General features: G+C 43.3%; 2 protein-coding genes across 12 annotated transcripts in view; one reads left to right on the top strand and one right to left on the bottom strand.

Annotated features, from left to right (window-relative positions):
• The window catches only part of PPCDC (phosphopantothenoylcysteine decarboxylase), a 418,450-nt gene that overhangs the window by 139,073 nt on the left and 257,965 nt on the right, over nt 1-21,412 (bottom strand). The gene's annotated exons all lie outside the window — the stretch shown is intronic.
• On the top strand, nt 7,213-14,696 carry LOC149447522 (acrosin-like). Its single transcript, XM_089652385.1, has 5 exons — nt 7,213-7,414; nt 10,554-10,743; nt 11,228-11,493; nt 11,915-12,060; nt 13,955-14,696. Exons 1-5 carry the CDS (start codon nt 7,333-7,335, stop codon nt 14,294-14,296), a joined length of 1,026 nt encoding a protein of 341 aa, XP_089508511.1. The 5' UTR covers nt 7,213-7,332; the 3' UTR covers nt 14,297-14,696.

Raw genomic sequence — 21,412 nt, 5'->3', positions numbered from 1 at the left:
TGACTTTATCAGTGTCCAATAGAACGGTGGCTACAGCGTGTAGGAGCAGTTTTCATTCTCCCCTGATTGTCCTATGAGGCTGTAGGACCCCTGACCTTCTGGACAGTGCTGATTGGCCCTGTGCTGATCACATGCACTCTTCCAAGAAAAGAAAAAAACTGCTGTTACTGTTGTGGGTTTAGTAACATTTTAAAGAACAATTAAAAGGTATGGATGCACCAATATCGTTTTTCTATTGGCGAGTACGAGTACCGATACTTTCGGTCAAGTACTCGCCGTTACAGAGTACCAATACTTTGCAGTGCGATTTGCATTAATGGATGCAAATTGCACTGCAAAGAATAGCATGCGATTTGAACAGGAAGGCGATTCCTGTCCAAATCACATGTGGTTTCCCCACTGCTCCTAAGTGAACCTGATGCTTGTCATGGCCCGAGTTCACACAGAAGAAGTGCGGGAAAGCTCCCTGCAGGCATCCCATGCTGAGTGTCAGAGGTAGGAGAGGAGGGCAAGAGATGGGGATTTGAATTCTCTGCCACTTTCTTTCCTCTCCTTACAGCGATGATAGTTCGGGCTAGACGGCATCTGATTGGGGGATTTCAAATCCCTGCCGCTTTCTCTCCTCTCCTACCACTGACACTCAGCATGGGATGCCTGCAGGGAGGTTTCCCGCACTGCTCCTGTGTGAACTCGGGCTATGACAAGCCTGGGGTCACACTGGAACAGCGGGGAAACCGCATGCGATTGGGACAGGTCCATTAACGCAAATCGGACTGCAAAGTATCAGTTAAGGTATCGGTAGTATTTTCACGAGTACTCATGTAAATACTTGGTATCGGCACCAATACCGGTATCAGTGCATCCCTAACTAAAGGAAAATCGTTTTTTAAATTTTGGATGGAGCAGAGAGGAATTAGGACACCTGTTAGTTTTTTATTGCTGTCTGTGTCCCCATCAGGGAGACTGACCCTTTCTATGTCTGGTTTACCATTATCATTGAAAGTAAAAAAAAATTCCAAATTTTGCAGTGTCCCCCGAAAAGTAATAGAGAGAGAGGGGTATGATACAAGGGGTGCCATCATCCCTGAAAGATACAGTGAAAAGGTCCTCTTATTGGTGGTACTTTAACGGCACAGCTTTATCAAATAGTAAACTTGACAATTCAATAGTTTAAAAAATATGTGATTTTTATTTTTGAAATCTTAAAACAGACATTTAAGTTACAATACAAAGTAAGTCTGTTTTAAGATTTCAAAAATAAAAATCACATTTTTTAAACTATTAAATTGTCAAGTTTACCATTTGATAAAGCTGTGCCGTTAAAGTTCCACCAATAAGAGGACCTTTTCCCCAAAAAGTAATAGAGGCGAAATCCAACAATGGGCATACTAGCTCTGGTGACCAAGGGGGTGCAAGAATATGCTTCATTTGCAGGGACTTCCTGTGTTGGCTATAGGACAGGAAGTGAACGTAAATCTACCTGATAAGACACAGATTGCCAAAAAATCCAGCCAGGGGTTATGTATTCACCTTACTCTATCCAAAAAAAGGTTTTTCCTACAGTTATACTGTAAGTGTGCCTCATTCACAGGGGACACCTATCCATATAGCCATGTGGAGGGCCAACTTTACCTGTAAAAACAGCCAGCTGCATGGATCTCCAAGCGCAACCCACACATGTACACTCCAGGATGCACTCGGAGATCCATGCAGCCGGCCACCTGTCATTGATTGAAATGTATCATTCTATATGTACTTACACTATATTGCCAAAAGTATTGGGACACCCCTCCAAATCATTGGATTCAGATGTTCCAATCACCTCCATGGCCACAGGTGTATAAGATCAAGCACCTAGGCATGCAGACTGCTTCTACAAACATTTGTGAAAGAATGGGTCGCTCTCAGGAGTTCAGTGAATTCAAGCGTGGTACCGTGATAGGTTGTCAACTGTACAATAAGTCCATCCGTGAAATTTCCTTGCTACTAAATATTCCACGGTCAACTGTTAGTGGTAATATAACAAAGTGGAAGCAACTGGGAACAGCAACTCAGCCACGAAGTGGTAAGCCACGTAAAATGACAGAGTGGGCTGATGCACACAGTGTGCAGAAGTCGCCAACTGTCTGCAGAGTCAATAGCTAAAGATCTCCAAATTTCGTGTGGCCTTCAGATTAGCACAACAACAGTGCGGAGAGAGCTTCATGGAATGGGTTTCCACGGCCGGACAGCTGCATCCAAGCCTTACATCACCAAGAGCAATGGAAAGCATCAGACGCAGTGGTGTAAAGCGAGCCGCCATTGAACTCTAGAGCATTGGAGACATGTTCTGTGCAGTGACGAATCACGGTCTTCTCTCTGGCAATCCGATGGACGAGTCTGGGTTTGACACTTGCCATAACAGTACTTGCCTGACTGCATTGTGCCAAATTTAGAGTTTGGTAGAGGGGGGATTATGGTGTGGGGTTGTTTTTCAGGGGTTGGGCTTGGCCCCTTAGTTCCAGTGAAGGGAACTCTTAAGGTGTCAGCATACCAAGACATTTTGGACAATTTTATGCTCACAACTTTGTGGGAACAGTTTGGGGATGGCCCCTTCCTGTTTTTTTCTTGTAATTGCAGACCACCAATAAAAAAAGCCTAAAAATATAAAGTGAGTCTCAGGGTATAGCTTTCTTTTTTAAAAATATGAAGCTTTTAATATAAACATGCCACAAACCTGGGCTATACTTTGATATACTTAGATATACGCAAGCTCTATAAATACTGATATAAGGATTTAAAAATAAATGAGCACATTGGGAATTACTGAAGCCAGAGGCAGCTTTGTAACTTTCATTTTCAGAAGAAGATCAGCAAATGATTGAGAGGGTGAAGTAACCAGACTTTGCAGAGCCTCTATTCCACATCTTTCTCAGTAAAGACTTGTTTCAACCGCCTTTTAGAGTGAGCAATCACCCTTTAAAGGATAAGTTCATCCTTTGAAAAAATAAATGCACATTTTTTTGAAGGTAACAAAAAAAATGTGCATTTTGTTTTTTAAGGAGTCTGCAGAGCACTGCACACGTGATCAGCAGATCACAGGTGCAATCTAAGGCTCCTGCGGACTGTCAGGTTAGCTGTCTGTCTGTACCTCCTACAGGAAGACAATTACCTGAGAGCAGGAAGATCAATGCACTATGAGACGCTCACCATCGCCCTTATAGTTCATTGAAAACTACAAAATGTCAACCGCAATGGTTGACGGTACTTGTAGGCATTCATTCATAGGAAACTGTGAATAAATGACACAGCCATGTGGGTGAAGCACAGCATGGACGCACTATTTTAAAATTAAGACAGCAGGTGTGGGAAGAGGATCCCCCACCCACTGTCACAGGGAGGGGGATCGAGGGGAGAAAGGCTGCAGATGCTGAAATATGTTACCCCTAAAATGGGTGGAACATATAAAATGTTCCAATGGTGAACATATCCTTTAACCATTAGCCGCCCGGCCTATAGCCGTTGGGCGGCCCGCAAAAGTGCTGCAGATTTCTGGGGTATACGTCATTTGGCATCCTCCCGCACATGCGTAGTTCGCGCGATTGTAGAGCAGCGCAGCGGCGCAATCTGTCACCGGCCGTGTACCTCGGACACGGCCGATGACAGATCTGAGTACCGGCCCCAGTTGCCAGTACCATGTGACCAATTACAGCAGGTCACATGACAGTTGTATACAATGGATGGCTTCATTCATGCCATCCATTGTATACTAGTGCCTAGCTGTGAATGGTCACAGCAGGTCACATGCACATGTCATGTGATTAGCTGTGGCCAAATCACAGCTAAGCACAAAAAAAAAAAGAAAAACCTGAATGAATCGATGTCATTCAGGTAAATGCTTGCTTATAGCAAAGTAATTCTTTGCTATAACCAAATTGTGTAAAAAAAAAAAAAAAATACTGATCACTTCCCCAAAGTAGTACAATGTTACTATGGTAACATTGTATGTATTGTATAGTAACATGTAAAAAAAAAAAAAAAAAATACTGATCACTTCCCCAAAGTAGTACAATGTTACTATAGTAACATTGTATGTATTGTATAGTAACATGTATAGTTTTTTTTTGTTAATTTAGCAAAAAATAAAGACCCCAGCGGTGATTAAATACCACCAAAAGAAAGCTCTAGTTGTGTGAAGAAAATGTTAAAATTTTAGTTTGGGTACAATGTTGTATGACCGCGCAATTGTCATTCTAACTGTGAGAGCGCTGAAACGTGAAAAACTGGCCTGGGCAGAAAGGTGTAAAATTGCCCGGTATTGAAATGGTTAATTAGACCTCACTTGAAAATCAAATGAACGTTCCAAAATTGAACATATTTGAGTGAAATTATTATGGCATATGGCCAGCTTTCATCTACTCAAAGTGCAGAATGACAACAATAAAACAACATTGTTATTGAATTACATAATACGTTGGCTAAATGAATCAATACTGTACATGACAAGCCATAGATATAATAAATATATATATAAACATATATTTACATTCATAAAAATGAATTCAGTAAAAAAAAATAAAAATCATCATAATAATATCTTAATCATGTGAACATTATACACAGTCCATATAATAGACAGCAATGGTCAAGGTTTTGTAACTGATAATATACGAGGGGCATTTCAGGCAAACAGGAACTTTTAATCTTACAGATATATAAAGGGGTGCTAGCATGGTGGTACTACACGCAGTAGTAAGTGGAAAGTGTGTCCTACTACTGATAGGCGGCACAAATGTCACGGCCAGCCCCGAGACCGTTAATCAAGATTGCAGACAACAGTGTTAGTGCGTGCATGGAACAGTGTGTTATGATGAAGTTTCTTGTGAAGGAAGGTGCAAAACCCGCAGATATCTACAGAAGACTTCAAGCACAGTACGGTGATAAGACGCTCAGCCTCAGTAAGACACTTGAATGGTGTAAACATTTCAAAGATGGCTACACATCCATCAGTGACGATCCTGGCTGTGGTGGTTCCCTGCCCACAGCAGTCATTCCTGTGAACATTCAGTGCTTGGAACACCTGATCCTGGATAACTGACACATAACCGGTCGTGAAATTGCACAAAAGACAAAACTTTCTGTGAGTAGGGTGAACACAATCATTCAGGAATCTCCTAGGATGGTTCAGGCGTACTGACAAATCTTGCTGAAGCTTTCCAGGCATTAGATGAACGCTGGGATAAGTGTATAAATGTAGCAGGGGAGTATGTTAAAAAAGAAACGCAGTTTCTGCTCCTTGAAATGTTTTCTTTTATCATATAAACTCAAAAGTCCCAGTTTGACTTGAACTCTCCTCCTATAAAGGTTTTCCCATCATATTCCCAACTGCATTTAGTGGGTGACATCTAGTGGTAGACCTGGACCATTGCAGTCTATTTAATGAATAGTGTCTTTTATATATATTGTTTCTTTCAGTATGATTATTATGAGCTCATTTACTCAGTTCATTTATTTGTTTTTATTTAGTTTGTTATATTGATTAATTTGTATTCATAATATACTCATTTATATAGGTGTAAATAAATTGATATGGGTAGTACAATTGTCACCAACATACTTGTGAGAACCTGATGTGAGACAACATTTGTAGAACTTTGCAGAATTTTTAAAACTTCAGGATTCAGGATTACTATTTAACGGAGCCGAAGAAAGCCAATCCAAGTCTTCGTTCAGCTCTGTGACTCCCAATGAATGGGAGGTCCTGTTAAATCGGCGGAAGGCGGGGGGGGGAGGGGAGGTTGGGGGAGTCTCCACCTGCTGCTGGTATTAACGATCAAGAGGTCTGTTAGCGCTCTGATTGCTATTACAAGAAAGCCAACTGTTGGCTCTAAATAATGATACTGGGATGATGCCTCATCCCAGTACAACCACGAAGGTACAACCACTGAGTATGTGACTGGTCGACAAGTGGCTAATGTAATTAAAAAATTAAATGTCATTTTAGTGAGAAAAACAAATGAAAGCCTAATTACAGCTGACACTTTTGAAGCAGTTACAGCAACAGGGTTTTTGTTTTTGGAAAAACAGGACAACTGTAGATTTCCCTCCCTTGAGTTCTGTCCATGTGGTCTTAAATCTCAATTCAGCATTTTTCACTCTGCGACATTGCTCTGAGCTGTTCAGCCTTCCCTATGAAAATGTTCGTTTCATACTGCACATGCCCACCACAGCCTCATTCATTCCAGTAGGATTTCTGTAGTCATGGTGGCCACATATGATCACTCAGAGTATGGCTTTCCCATAGCAATAAATGGGGCTGCGTTGGGAATGCGCGGTATGAAGAGACCTTTTTTTCTTTAGAGGAAAGACTGTGTGGTTAGAAGTAGGGCCATACAGTACAGATCACGGCTACAGGGCCAAACGTAAGTAGATGGTCATGCAGGCAGCAAATATGGACTGTGGGGGGGTGGGGGGGGGGGGGGGAGGTGACAAAAAAAAAAAAATCCCAATGCATCACTGTTTTTTTTTCACAAAACTTTATTAAAATGTCACAGAATTATGTTCACTGCAGCACCGTTGCAAGACAGTGGTTCACATCGCAATCTGCTGCCCTGAAAGAAAATATTGCATTTTGCCTTGTCTCTGCTGTAAAGCTGTGATGGAAATAATACATCTGGTGTCATCATGTCCTAAGCCATATGAATAAAACGGGCTATTTTTAAACACACCCAACATTGTTATACAATTTCCCCCGAAATGGTAACGTTTGCTGAACAACTTGAATGGTTATTGGAAGCAGAAAATACAATATTTTGCAGGTAATAGGAAATACTCCCAGACCAAATCTTTATCGCAATCTACTTCTTCCCAACAAATGTAACATTTAAGCGATACCACAAAATACTGAGCAGCTTACATGGAGTCCATTATATTTCAGAACATTCATAACTGTGGATATTTATGTAAAAGCTGACAGAATGACAGTTTGTGAAAGCACCGTGCATCATAAACAACTGCCATTTATATTAAAGAGAACACACTGGGGTGCATTTACTAAAACCAAAGCAGCCAGAAATCAATCAGCTTCTATTTTTAGCTTGTTCAGTTACACTTTAAAAATAAAAAAAAAAGCTAGAAGCCGATTGGTGGCCATGCACAGTTGCCCTGGATTCTGGCTGCTCAACTCACTCTCCCGATTAAAGGTTTAAGTCACGAAGCTCTACGGAGGGATATTTATTTTTGGCCATGTGGCTGTAATTTTCTCACTGTGCTGTTGCCCTGGCAACTAAGGTGACTTACTTAGCTGCCACACCTGGAGAGGCTCATAACTGCAGAGAGCAGCATAGAGTAAGGATGGCCCGTGTGTGTGTCCTACTTCTTCTGCTTCTATTTGCTTCATTTGTTGACAGATCGCGTTCCTACCACCACGCAGACAGTAAGTTATCCTAAGGATCCAACAGATTTTTTCTCTATTTAAATTATTTATTGTATTTTTCAGTTTTAGGGGTTACATTGTTAGTGAGGGGGGGGGGCCAGAGGAGTGCTCTAATGTGCAAATATACTTAGCATAACTGACCAATGTAACACACATACATAAATATATATATATTTTTTTTTCATATCGATATCAAATCGTATAGCACTCTCACCAATGTATTAAATCACATATTACAGCATTAGTAATCTTAGCGGCATATTAAGGCTTCATGCACACGGGTTTATTGTAAAAGCTGTTTAGGGTCAATGTACAGTAGGCTTAACAATAGGAGCTTCTACAGGAGTTTTACATGTTTTCTCCTGCCTATAGAAACAGCTCCATGTTATTCCATATGTCCATGAACATTAGGGGGTTTAGAGGCATATTTCTAGAGGAGTGTTTAGAAGCAGGAAAAGAAACCCTTCATAAACAAAAAAAAGGTCAATGAACGCGTATAAATGCGGTGTTTAGAAGCATTCTGCATTTTGAAATGTACATTGAAAAATAAGCAGAGGTGAATGTTTTGGGGGAAAAAAAACGCTTAAAAAGCAAATGCACATAAACTCTCCTAAACTCTTGTGCAATACGAGCCATTATGAGCATTTTATGCTGCTCTTTCTGCCAGAGGTTCCGGCATTTTTCTGCTCCTAGTGTGCATGGATCCTAAAAGAGAAGAGCGGGAAATGAGAATAACAAACCTACATACTCACCTAGCTGGTTGCAGCATCAATCCAATTCTGCATCTGTCTCCTGCCGGCTCTACACCAAGAACTGAGTCATCAAACATCGCTGATCCCTCAGTTCTCTGGTCTGTTCTAAGCACAGAGCAGTGATGGTCAGTGGAGCGCCAGGCTATGGAGGGCATGGAAGCGGCTGGCTCAGGCTCTCAGGAGCACACTGAGAGGCTGAGCCAGCTGCTGATCGGCATCTGGATGGATCCCAACATTATTGTTGGGATCCCTGCAGAGCCTGGAGTGGCTCCGTAACGTCAACAGACAGCAGACTTTAGCCTAATGACGGCTGAATCTGGGTCACAGGAGTGCAGAACTAAGCGCACTTCTGTGACCCATAGGAGGATTATGGACAAAAAAAGCTTTGGCTATACTTCTCCTTTAAACTGTACCCATACTAAAATTAAAAGTAAGTAGTAAAATGCTAATAGGATTTATTTGCACTTAGTGCCTAGTTAATCAGGCCATCATTGTCTTGATAACTCAAATCATATATACAGTATATAGTAAGGGGACATTATGCATCAATGTGACAGACTACATGAACTGGGATTACAGACTTAGATAGATCTCACAAACACATATATTCAAGAAGGTTTGCCCATATAGATATATGTTGGGCAGGGGCCCAGCTCTCTAGCTTGTTGAAAGCACACAGCCTTTTTAACCCTAGTTGCAGTACAATAGTATTAAAAAAAATAAAAAAGCCCCCCTGATCTGTTACTACTGAGTGCATTACAAGAAAAGGAGTATTCAATCAGGCTTTAGTACAATTGCTGTTTTGGGGGCTGAAACTAACATTACCAGTTCTGCATTCACTGTAAAAAGCTGTGGAATTTGTTAGCACTGTTGAAATAAATACAAATCCACAAGATCAGTGCATATCTTAAGTCAAATTCCCCCCTTTCATATTAAGAAATAGCAAAATTAATAAGAAAATGTTAGTCGGCAGGGCTTTCTTTCTGCCGGAACGCGGCGGTACTGCGTTCCGCCACCTTTTTCTTCTTGTCCCCGCTCACCGACTGCCTCTGCAGAGCTGACAAGCTATGCAGAGCAGCGAAAGTGACAGGTGCCGGACGCGGCTTGTTTATGTCATGCTTGCGCGTGCCCGGCACCTGTCACTGCCGCTGCTCACAGCCGGTGAGCGGGGACATGCACGCTTCACCCCCCCCCCCTCTACCGCCAGCGTGTAAACATCGGGGGCGCGGACGATGGGCGAGGACACTATGCACGCTTCACCGCCCCCCCCCCGCCGGCGTGTAAACATCGGGGGCGGCGCGGCGACATCAACGGCAGTGACAGCGTGGACGCAGGGGCCGTACAGCTTGGAGTAGGTAAGCTGCGCTCGGCTCCCTGTCACTGACTGCAGTATCATGTATTGCTCTAAATTTTTACTCTCTCCCCAGCCTGTGCCCACCTAAACTATCCCAACCACCTGTGCCCACCTAAACTATCTGAGCCCACCTAAACTATCCTCACCCACCTGAGCCCACCTAAACTATTTCAGAACGCAATTGCTCAGCGCTCAGCGGCGCCGATCGAGAGCGCCCCTCCTGTGCATGAGGAACAGGAAAGATAAATTCAGTGATGGACGGTATTTTTTGGAGGAAAAGGTGGCAACCCTAGGGGAGCCTGTAGGAGCAGGCACATCTACCAGACAGGGTACACATGCATGCTAGACTGATTTTATATCTATGCTGGACGTTTACAAACGGCCTGCCATGATTTTATATCTATGCATGTGTTCCTGGTGTCAGTACGGTACTGATTTTATATCTATGCGTGTGTTTCTGGTGTCAGTACGGTACTGATTTTATATCTATGCATGTGTTTCTGGTGTCAGTACGGTACTGATTTTATATCTATGCGTGTGTTTCTGGTGTCAGTACGGTATTCATTTTATATCTATGCATGTGTTTCTGGTGTCAGTACATTAGTCATTTTATATCTATGCATGTGTTTCTGGTGTCAGTACATTAGTCATTTTATATCTATGCATGTGTTTCATGCAGATCATGCAAGAGGCAGCCGGGGGTCCGATGACATCATTTCCCTTATATGGTATGTACGGGAAATGATGTCATCGGAAGCCCCTCCCAAATTTTACTTGCATTCCTGTTCTCTAAAGGGGTGGTCCTAGGGTTTGATGGGGGCGTGGCCAGGTTTGGGTGGGGGAGTTCCACCACCTTTCCTCTGAGAAAAAAAGCCCTGTTAGTCGGTATTTAAATAGTTGGACATAATTTGTTCCAGGTTAATAAGTTAAAAATAAAACTTTGTATATTTAATATCTATATATTTTATTGATGTGCATTGTATTCAATCAGTGAAAAGTCGATATGATTTATGTCTTTCTTCTTTTATTTTAGGTTGTGGTACGCGCAATATTAGATCGTATGATTCACGGATTGTAGGAGGAGTTATTGCCCGGAAAGGTTCCTGGCCATGGATGGTCAGCATACAGAGTCCGGATTTAAATGGATATAACCACTTTTGTGGAGGAACCCTAATAAAAGACCAATGGGTGTTGACTGCTGCACACTGCTTTGGTGATTTAAGGTAAGGTTATCTCTTCTGGTCCTCTTCTCAATAATTAAAAGAGAAGTTTTTTTTTTTTCTAGAAAATATACTTACTTAGGTGGATGGAGCACCAGTTCGATGCTGCATCTGTCCCTCGTCGGCTCGAAGACTGAGCAAACAGTGCTGATCGCTCAGTTCTCAGTGCTCCGTGAGCTGGTGACTCTCTGTCTCCGCTCTTTGCTCTGCCCCCACCTATCCACCCCCCCCCCACCCCCACGAGGGGGAGGGAGCGGCTGGGGCTCCCAGTAATTTGCTGAGAGGCTGAGCCAGGTTCCAACTTTAAAGTTGGGATTTTTCCCAGCCGGGACTGGCTAAGTGGCTAGTGTACTTTTTCTTTTAAGAAAAATATATATATCGTATTCATCTCTAGACATATAGCAGTCTGTTAAGCGTGTTAGAATGTTTGTGCTTGTGCTGCCATCTTCTTGCAGTCCTTTTTAACATTTTTTTTTTTACTTTACAGCTCTGTGGCAAAATGGAGAATTGTGATAGGAGCTAACAAACTATCACAACTTGACAAGGAAGTGCAGATAAGATCTGTCAAGGCTTATATTCTGCACAAAAGATACGACAGCAAATTAAAGATCAATGATATTGCCCTCATACAGCTCAACTCGCCAGTAGTGTACAATGACTTCGTTCAGCCAGCATGTTTACCCAGCAGCACCATGGACATCTACAGCATGAGCACATGCTACATAAGTGGCTGGGGACATTTGTCTGAGAATGGTAAGTTTCGTCTGCAGTCCTAAACTTCTTAATGAACTTGTCCTGGTATTATCCTTGCAAAACATAACAATGTAAAAGAAGGCACCAAGAAGAGCCATTTTGGGGTCCTACATTTCCTCTCAAGTGCAAATCAGTACTTCCACTCCATCTCTAAAAAGCACAAGGGTACTGAAAGATGATGGAGTGGGGGTGAGTGCCTGCTAAAGCTACAGATTTGGAGCTGATCACTGCCAGTTGGTGGACACCAAGGAGAACACTGGGGGGGGAAAAAAACTACATATAGTCACTTCCTGGTGTCTGTTTTTTGTTATGCTGGCATTACAAGGCTTATATCATGTCCATTATAGTACTTCTCATATCTCACATATGGCTGTATAGTTTGCATATTTAATTAATTTTCATTATCTTTTTTTTTTTACAGGTGCCGCAACAGCGGATTTTCTGCGGGAAGCCAAAGTGAACTTGATTGACCTTCAAACCTGTAACAGCCCAGGCTGGTACAATGGCCGCATCCATGCACAAAACCTGTGCGCTGGATATCAAAGAGGTGGAGTGGACACTTGCCAAGTAAGTTTCAAAAGATTACATCCATTTTTTCAAACAATTAACAATGCTTGTCTTGTACATGGGGACATTATATACATTCATCCTATTTTCAGTATTCGTATATACTGTATGAAAGCATATCGTCTCCTTGCGATATATAGATTTTAATAAGAAATAGCAGCTAATAGATGCAAAAAAGGCTATGTTAAAATAGCACAAAGTGATTAACCTATTCCTGCCGGTGGTACGCATATAATCAGGCCTCTCGGCAGCTGGGCCTTAACACCAAGAGGCTGCATATATCCGTACCAGAATGTTAATAGAGCTGTGCCGAGAGTGCCCGTCCTGAGTGCTCCCAGCAGAGTTACTGGTGGCTAATGGAAAGCTCCCAGTCTCTACTTGTGATCGGAAGCTTTCCAATCATGTAACCGCTATGACAGCCAATTATGGCGGTCACTTGATCAGAATCCCCGCCCCCTGGTATCAGAAACCTCTTAAAGAGCCGGGAGGCGCCTGCGTTGAGGGGTTAAAGTGGAAGTAAACGCTATTCTTTAACTTGTACCTACAGGTAAGCTTATTATCAAGCTTTGCCTATAGGTACAATGAATATCTCCTAAACGTATACCATTTAGGAGATATTCACATCAGCATTAGCCAATAACTTCACCTGCCCATTCAGACTGACGCTCTGCATTCAGGGCATACAGTGTGCGCAGGAATGATGTCATTGTGGCCCAGGCCATTCATACAGCCAGAGGGCTCTGTGTGCAGGTAAGTCTGTCATAGTGTGCTAGTATGCGGTGCATACTAGTACATTATGACTTAAACCTGCAGGGGGGCCGGATTACTACCACTTTTAGGCCTTGTTCACACCATGTGTGTAGAAAAACTGATGGAAACTGACAGTCAGATTTCACTTGCAGAGACATCAGTTTACATCAGTTTTCAAGTGCGTTTCAATTAGTTTTATACATGTTGCAGATTCCTGTGCAGAAAAAATCTGCACGTGATACTAGTGTTGTGGTGTGAACAGTGCACAAGGAGAACAGTTGATTTAGTTGTACCCTTGCAGAATGCATGCAGAAAAATTGACGTCTCTGTACCATGGTATGATCTAGCCCTAAAGGAAACATGTCATGGGAAAAGAATATAGACGTCCATTGTTGCCCTTTCCTGAAAATGCTACTACTTTAATGCTAATTCACAGGCTTTGATGCCTCCTGAGTCACTGACATGAAATCATCATAGAGATGAGCAATTCTAACTTTTTTCAATTTTAAATTGCTGTATGCTTATGGAGCTGTGACTCCGCAATTGAAACCAGATACATCCAGGGAACTAGCATTTTCACAAGAACTTTGCTCATAGCGCCACTTATATTTCCAAAGTTAGCTACTTTTTCTATTGTTCTTCAGTTATCCGTTTGACCACGAAAGACTTTTTAAAGGGACCCTTTCACCACTCAATGCGTGAGATAAACACGCCAAAGTAAATTAACTAACAGAAATACTCAGGCTACTTTTGTTGCCCCCTCCTTGCCCCCACTGTGCTGCAAATACAACCTTTCCCTTTATTCCTCACTGACATTTCTGGCAGGCTCTATGTCCAGCAGACTTGCGGCTGCTCTACCTCTCCCGCACTGATGTCAGCTAAAGTCCTGGCGGCAGCCAGGGGAAACCTCACGCCATGTGCTCCCACAGTCTTTGCAGTATCTTGGATGACATAAGGGTCAGGGGAAAAAAGTCCGGGAGTATTCTCTAGGATGGGGAACCAGGGGCAAAAGCAGCAAAATAACAAGCACATTTACTCGAGTTCTCCTCAAAAGACATTATGGGGTCTCTTATCACATTCTGGTACTTATTATTCTTTTGTAAATATTAGACTAACATTCTTTTTATCTTTGATTCCATTACAGGGAGACAGCGGAGGACCACTCATGTGTTTGGATAAAACAACTTCAAAGTACTTTGTGGCAGGTGTCACAAGCTGGGGTTCTGGTTGTGCCCGCAAACAACGTCCAGGTATCTATGCCAGTACCCAGCATTTTCTGAAGTGGATTTCTGCTAAATTGAGTAGCTGCACTCAGCAGAAAAAACAGCCAACTTTTACAGCCACTTCCAATACATTTCCTTCAGGATCTGAACGTAAATTAGATAACATGCCTTCATCTCAATCTCAAGTTTTCACAGCAAGGCAATCTATGGCGGACAACCCTTACGTGAGGAAGATCCTGAAGAGGTTCAAACCTGCAGAGTAAACCATGGAAGGGCCATGATGAGCACAAGCCCTGTAAGTTAACCTTTACAAATAAATAAATAAATGCACATATTTTTGCAGGTCAAAAAATGTGCATTTAATATTTCTTTAAACATGAGCCTGCAAAGTTTTGCATCCCCGATCAGTGGATCCCTGGTGCAATTTCAGGCTCTAACACATTCTACCCTCTGTATGGGCTGTCAATTTGCAGCCTGGAGGGAATGTGAATGGACTATGAACATGCTGCTCATCATGCTCGCAGCCCATTCAAACTACAAATCCGTCTGCCGTGGTAGAAGATAGAACTTGTAGTTTCATTATTCACAGATTCCTGTGAATGAATGATGCGGTTGTGCAGGCACAGCTGCACGATTTTAAAAATGTGACAGCAAATGTGGGAGAGGAACCTCCGCACGCTGTTTCGGGGGGGGGGGGGGGTGAGTTGCTAAACATGTTACACCATATATATGGGTGTAAAACGTAACAAGTTTAGAAGGGGAAATTAAGCAGTCAATAGATGACGCAAAAAAAAAAAAAAAAAAAAAAAATTTGTTTGCTTCCCCATTACTGAAGTCAGTGTTGATGGGGGGGAATTCCACTCACAGCACTACAGTATTCTGCTGGTGGGGAGGTTGCGGGGAACCATCTCAGCCAGCAGAGCAGGATGATTACTGCTCATAGCTACAGCCATAGGCAATAAATAATCCAATGTAGAAATTCTGTCAGGCTGGTTGTACCCAAGTTGACCCATCAATTGACTGGGTGCAATCAGCCTGTCCATGCATGGATGGAATCTTGAATCACAATTCATGTATGGCTTGTTTTAGTCTTTCAAGAAGTAGCTGACAAATCAGTGTTGATGGGGGGAAATCCTCTCACAGCACTACTGTATTCTGCTGGCAGAGGGTTTGCGGGGAACCTTCTCAGCCAGCAGAGCAGGATGATCACTGCTCATAGGCAATAATCCAATGTAGAAATTCTGTCAGGCTGGTTGTACCCAAGTTGATACATCAATTGACTGGGGTGCAATCAGCCTGTCCATGCATGGATGGAATCTTGAAATCCAATTCTTGTATGACTTGTTTTAGTCTTTAAAGATGCAGCTGACAAATCAGTCAGTGTTGATGGGGGGAATTCCTCCCACAGCACTACTGTATTGTGATGACAGAGGGGTTGCGGGGAACCTTCTCAACCAGCAGAGTAGGATGTTCACTGCTCATATTTATAGCCATAGGCAATAATCCAACATAAAAATTCTGTCAGGCTGGTTGTACCCAAGTTGACCCATCAATTGACTGGGTGCAATCAGCCTGTCCATGCATGGATGGAATCTTGAATTCCAATTCATGTATGGCTTGTTTTAATCTTTCAAGAAGTAGCTGACAAATCAGTCAGTGCTGATGGGGGGAATTCCTCCCACAGCACTACTGTATTGTGCTGGCGGGGGGGGGTTGCTGGGAACCTTCTCAGCCAGCAGAGAAGGATGATCATTGTTCATATTTATAGCCATAGGCAATGATCCAACGTAAAAATTCTGTCAGGCTGGTTGTACAGAAGTTGACCCATTAACTGACTGGGTGCAATCAGCCTGTCCATGCATGGATGGAATCTTGAATTCCTGTTCATGTATGGCTTGTTTTAGTCTTTAAAGATGCAGCTGACAAATCAGTCAGTGTTGATGGGGGGAATTCCTCACACAGCACTACTGTATTCTGCTGGCGGGGGGGTTGCGGGGAACCTTCTCAGCCAGCAGAGCAGGATGATCACTGCTCATATTTATAGCCATAGGCAATAATCGAACGTAAAAATTCTGTCAGGCTGGTTGTACCCAAGTTCATCCATCAATTGACTGGGTGCAATCAGCCTGTCCATGCATGGATGGAATCTTGAATCGCAATTCATGTATGGCTTGTTTTAGTCTTTCAAAAAGTAGCTGACAAATCAGTGTTGATGGGGGGAATTCCTCTCACAGCACTACTGTATTCTGCTGGCAGAGGGTTTGCGGGGAACCTTCTCAGCCAGCAGAGCAGGATGATCACTGCTCATAGGCAATAATCCAATGTAGAAATTTTGTCAGGCTGGTTGTACCCAAGTTCGTCCATCAATTGACTGGGGTGCAATCAGCCTGTCCATGCATGGATGGAATCTTGAATTCCAATTCATGTATGGCTTATTTAAGTATTTACAGATGCAGCTGACAAATCAGTCAGTGTTGATGGGGGGAATTCCTCACACAGCACTACTGTATTCTGCTGGTGGGGGTTGGCGGGGAACCTTCTCAGCCAGCAGAGCAGGATGTTCACTGCTCAAATTTATAGCCATAGGCAACAATCCAACGTAAAAATTCTGTCAGGCTGGTTGTACCCAAGTTGACAGATCAATTGACTGGGTGCAATCAGCCTGTCCATGCATGGATGGAATCTTGAATCACAATTCATGTATGGCTTGTTTTAATCTTTCAAGAAGTAGCTGAAAAATCAGTGTTGATTGGGGGAATTCCTCTCACAGCACTACTGTATTCTGCTGGCAGAGGGTTTGCGGGGAACCTTCTCAACCAGCAGAGCAGGATGATCACTGCTCATAGGCAATAATCCAAGGTAGAAATTCTGTCAGGCTGGTTGTACCCAAGTTCATCCATCAATTGACTGGGGTGCAATCAGCCTGTCCATGCATGGATGGAATCTTGAAATCCAATTCTTGTATGACTTGTTTTAGTCTTTAAAGATGCAGCTGACAAATCAGTCAGTGTTGATGGGGGGAATTCCTCTCACAGAACTACTGTATTCTGCTGGCAGAGGGTTTGCGGGGAACCTTCTCAACCAGCAGAACAGGATGATCACTGCTCATAGGCAATAATCCAATGTAGAAATTCTGTCAGGCTGGTTGTACCCAAGTTCATCCATCAATTGACTGGGGTGCAATCAGCCTGTCCATGCATGGATGGAATCTTGAATTCCAATTCATGTATGGCTTGTTTTAGTTTTTAAAGATGCAGCTGACAAATCAGTCAGTGTTGATGGGGGGAATTCCTCCCACAGTACTACTGTATTGTGCTGGCGGGGGGGGGGGGGGGGGGGAGGGTTGATGGGAACCTTCTCAGCCAGCAGAGAAGGATGATCTCTGCTCATATTTATAGCCATAGGCAATAATCCAACGTAAAATTCTGTCAGGCTGGTTGTACAGAAGTTGACCCATTAATTGACTGGGTGCAATCAGCCTGTCCATGCATGGATGGAATCTTGAATTCCTGTTCATGTATGGCTTGTTTTAGTCTTTAAAGATGCAGCTGACAAATCAGTCAGTGTTGATGGGGGGAATTCCTCACACAGCACTACTGTATTCTGCTGGCGGGGGGTTGCGGGGAACCTTCTCAGCCAGCAGAGCAGGATGTTCACTGCTCATATTTATAGCCATAGGCAACAATCCATTCTAAAAATTCTGTCAGGCTGGTTGTACCCAAGTTCATCCATCAATTGACTGGGTGCAATCAGCCTGTCCATGCATGGATGGAATCTTGAATCGCAATTCTTGTATGGCTTGTTTTAGTCTTTCAAAAAGTAGCTGACAAATCAGTGTTGATGGGGGGAATTCCTCTCACAGCACTACTGTATTCTGCTGGCAGAGGGTTTGCGGGGAACCTTCTCAGCCAGCAGAGCAGGATGACCACTGCTCATAGGCAATAATCCAATGTAGAAATTCTGTCAGACTGGTTGTACCCAAGTTCATCCATCAATTGACTGGGGTAGAATCAGCCTGTCCATGCATGGATGGAATCTTGAATTCCAATTCATGTATGGCTTGTTTTAGTCTTTAAAGATGCAGCTGACAAATCAGTCAGTGTTGATGGGGGGAATTCCTCCCACAACACTACTGTATTCTGCTGGCGGGGGGGGTTGCTGGGAACCTTCTCAGCCAGCAGAGAAGGATGATCATTGTTCATAATTATAGCCATAGGCAATAATCCAACGTAAAAATTCTGTCAGGCTGGTTGTACAGAAGTTGACCCATCAATTGACTGGGTGCAATCAGCCTGTCCATGCATGGATGGAATCTTGAATTCCTGTTCATGTATGGCTTGTTTTAGTCTTTACAGATGCAGCTGACAAATCAGTCAGTGTTGATGGGGGGAATTCCTCACACAGCACTACTGTATTCTGCTGGCGGGGGGGTTGCGGGGAACCTTCTCAGCCAGCAGAGCAGGATGTTCACTGCTCATATTTATAGCCATAGGCAACAATCCAACGTAAAAATTCTGTCAGGCTGGTTGTACCCAAGTTGACAGATCAATTGACTGGGTGCAATCAGCCTGTCCATGCATGGATGGAATCTTGAATCGCAATTCATGTATGGCTTGTTTTAGTCTTTCAAGAAGTAGCTGAAAAATCATTGTTGATTGGGGGAATTCCTCTCACAGCACTACTGTATTCTGCTGACAGAGGGGTTGCGGGGAACCTTCTCAACCAGCAGAGTAGGATGATCACTGCTCATATTTAAAACCATAGGCAATAATCCAACGTAAAAATTCTGTCAGGCTGGTTGTACAGACGTTGACCCATTAATTGACTGGGTGCAATCAGCCTGTCCATGCATTGATGGAATCTTGAATTCCAATTCATGTATGGCTTGTTTTAGTCTTTCAAGAAGTAGCTGACAAATCAGTGTTGATGGGGGGAATTCCTCTCACAGCACTACTGTATTCTGCTGGCAGAGGGTTTGCGGGGAACCTTCTCAGCCAGCAGAGCAGGATGATCACTGCTCATAGGCAATAATTCAATGTAGAAATTCTGTCAGGCTGGTTGTACCCAAGTTGATACATCAATTGACTGGGGTGCAATCATCCTGTCCATGCATGGATGGAATCTTGAAATCCAATTCTTGTATGACTTGTTTTAGCCTTTAAAGATGCAGCTGACAAATCAGTCAGTGTTGATGGGGGGAATTCCTCACACAGCACTACTGTATTCTGCTGACAGAGGGGTTGCGGGGAACCTTCTCAACCAGCAGAGTAGGATGATCACTGCTCATATTTAAAACCATAGGCAATAATCCAACGTAAAAATTCTATCAGGCTGGTTGTACCCAAGTTGACCCATCAATTGATTGGGTGCAATCAGCCTGTCCATGCATGGATGGAATCTTGAATTCCAATTCATGTATGGCTTGTTTTAGTCTTTAAAGATGCAGCTGACAAATCAGTCAGTGTTGATGGGGGGAACTCCTCCCACAGCACTACTGTATTGTGCTGGCGGGGGGGGGGGGTTGCTGGGAACCTTCTCAGCCAGCAGAGAAGGATGATCTCTGCTCATATTTATAGCCATAGGCAATAATCCAACGTAAAAATTCTGTCAGGCTGGTTGTACCGAAGTTGACTCATTAATTGTCTGGGTGCAATCAGCCTGTCCATGCATGGATGGAATCTTGAATTCCTGTTCATGTAAGGCTTGTTTTAGTCTTTAAAGATGCAGCTGACAAATCAGTCAGTGTTGATGGGGGGAATTCCTCACACAGCACTACTGTATTTTGCTGGCGGGGGGTTGCGGGGAACCTTCTCAGCCAGCAGAGCAGGATGTTCACTGCTCATATTTATAGCCATAGGCAACAATCCAATCTAAAAATTCTGTCAGGCTGGTTGTACCCAAGTTCATCCATCAATTGACTGGGTGCAATCAGCCTTTCCATGCATGGATGGAATCTTGAATTCCAATTCATGTATGGCTTGTTTTAATCTTTCAAGAAGTAGCTGACAAATCAGTGTTGATGGGGGGAATTCCTCTCACAGCACTACTGTATTCTGCTGGCAGAGGGTTTGCGGGGAACCTTCTCAGCCAGCAGAGCAGGATGATCACTGCTCATAGGCAATAATCCAATGTAGAAATTCTGTCAGGTTGGTTGTACCCAAGTTCATCCATCAATTCACTGGGTGCAATCAGCCTGTCCATGCATGGATGGAATCTTGAATTCCAATTCATGTATGGCTTGTTTTAGTCTTTACAGATGCAGCTGACAAATCAGTCAGTGTTGATGAGGGGAATTCCTCACACAGCACTACTGTATTCTGCTGGCGGGGGGGTTGCGGGGAACCTTCTCAGCCAGCAGAGCAGGATGTTCACTGCTCATATTTATAGCCATAGGCAACAATCCAACGTAAAAATTCTGTCAGGCTGGTTGTACCCAAGTTGACAGATCAATTGACTGGGTGCAATCAGCCTGACCATGCATGGATGGAATCTTGAATCGCAATTCATGTATGGCTTGTTTTAGTCTTTCAAAAAGTAGCTGAAAAATCAGTGTTGATGGGAGGAATTCCTCTCACAGCACTACTGTATTCTGCTGGCAGAGGGTTTGCAGGGAACCTTCTCAGCCAGCAGAGCAGGATGATCACTGCTCATAGGCAATAATCCAATGTAGAAATTCTGTCAGGCTGGTTGTACCCAAGTTCATCCATCAATTGACTGGGGTGCAATCAGCCTGTCCATGCATGGATGGAATCTTGAAATCCAATTTTTGTATGACTTGTTTTAGTCTTTAAAGATGCAGCTGACAAATCAGTCAGTGTTGATGGGGGGAATTCCTCACACAGCACTACTGTATTCTGCTGGCGGGGGGGTTGCGGGGAACCTTCTCAGCCAGCAGGGCAGGATGTTCACTGCTCATATTTATAGCCATAGGCAACAATCCAACGTAAAAATTCTGTCAGGCTGGTTGTACCCAAGTTGACCTATCAATTCACTGGGTGCAATCAGCCTGTCCATGCATGGATGGAATCTTGAATTCCAATTCATGTATGGCTTGTTTTAATCTTTCAAGAAGTAGCTGACAAATCAGTGTTGATTGGGGGAATTCCTCTCACAGCACTACTGTATTCTGCTGGCAGAGGGTTTGCGGGGAACCTTCTCAGCCAGCAGAGCAGGATGATCACTGCTCATAGGCAATAATCCAATGTAGAAATTCTGTCAGGCTGGTTGTACCCAAGTTCATCCATCAATTGACTGGGGTGCAATCAGCCTGTCCATGCATGGATGGAATCTTGAAATCCAATTCTTGTATGACTTGTTTTAGTCTTTAAAGATGCAGCTGACAAATCAGTGTTGATGGGGGAAATTCCTCACACAGCACT

Source organism: Staurois parvus, unplaced genomic scaffold, assembly GCF_062004578.1.
Source record: "Staurois parvus isolate SC_StPar_1 unplaced genomic scaffold, SC_StPar_1.0 ptg000682l, whole genome shotgun sequence".
In the NCBI taxonomy this organism is placed as follows: domain Eukaryota; kingdom Metazoa; phylum Chordata; class Amphibia; order Anura; family Ranidae; genus Staurois; species Staurois parvus.
The sequence above is the reverse complement of the archived record's forward strand: the minus strand, read 5'-3'. Positions and strand labels throughout refer to the sequence as shown.

Coding starts and splice junctions, on each gene's coding strand:
- LOC149447522 (XM_089652385.1), top strand. CDS start 7,333: ATGGCCCGTGTGTGTGTCCTACTTCTTCTGCTTCTATTTGCTTCATTT. Junction 7,415..10,553: donor TTCCTACCACCACGCAGACA/GTAAGTTATCCT, acceptor CTTTTATTTTAG/GTTGTGGTACGCGCAATATT. Junction 12,061..13,954: donor GTGGAGTGGACACTTGCCAA/GTAAGTTTCAAA, acceptor ATTCCATTACAG/GGAGACAGCGGAGGACCACT.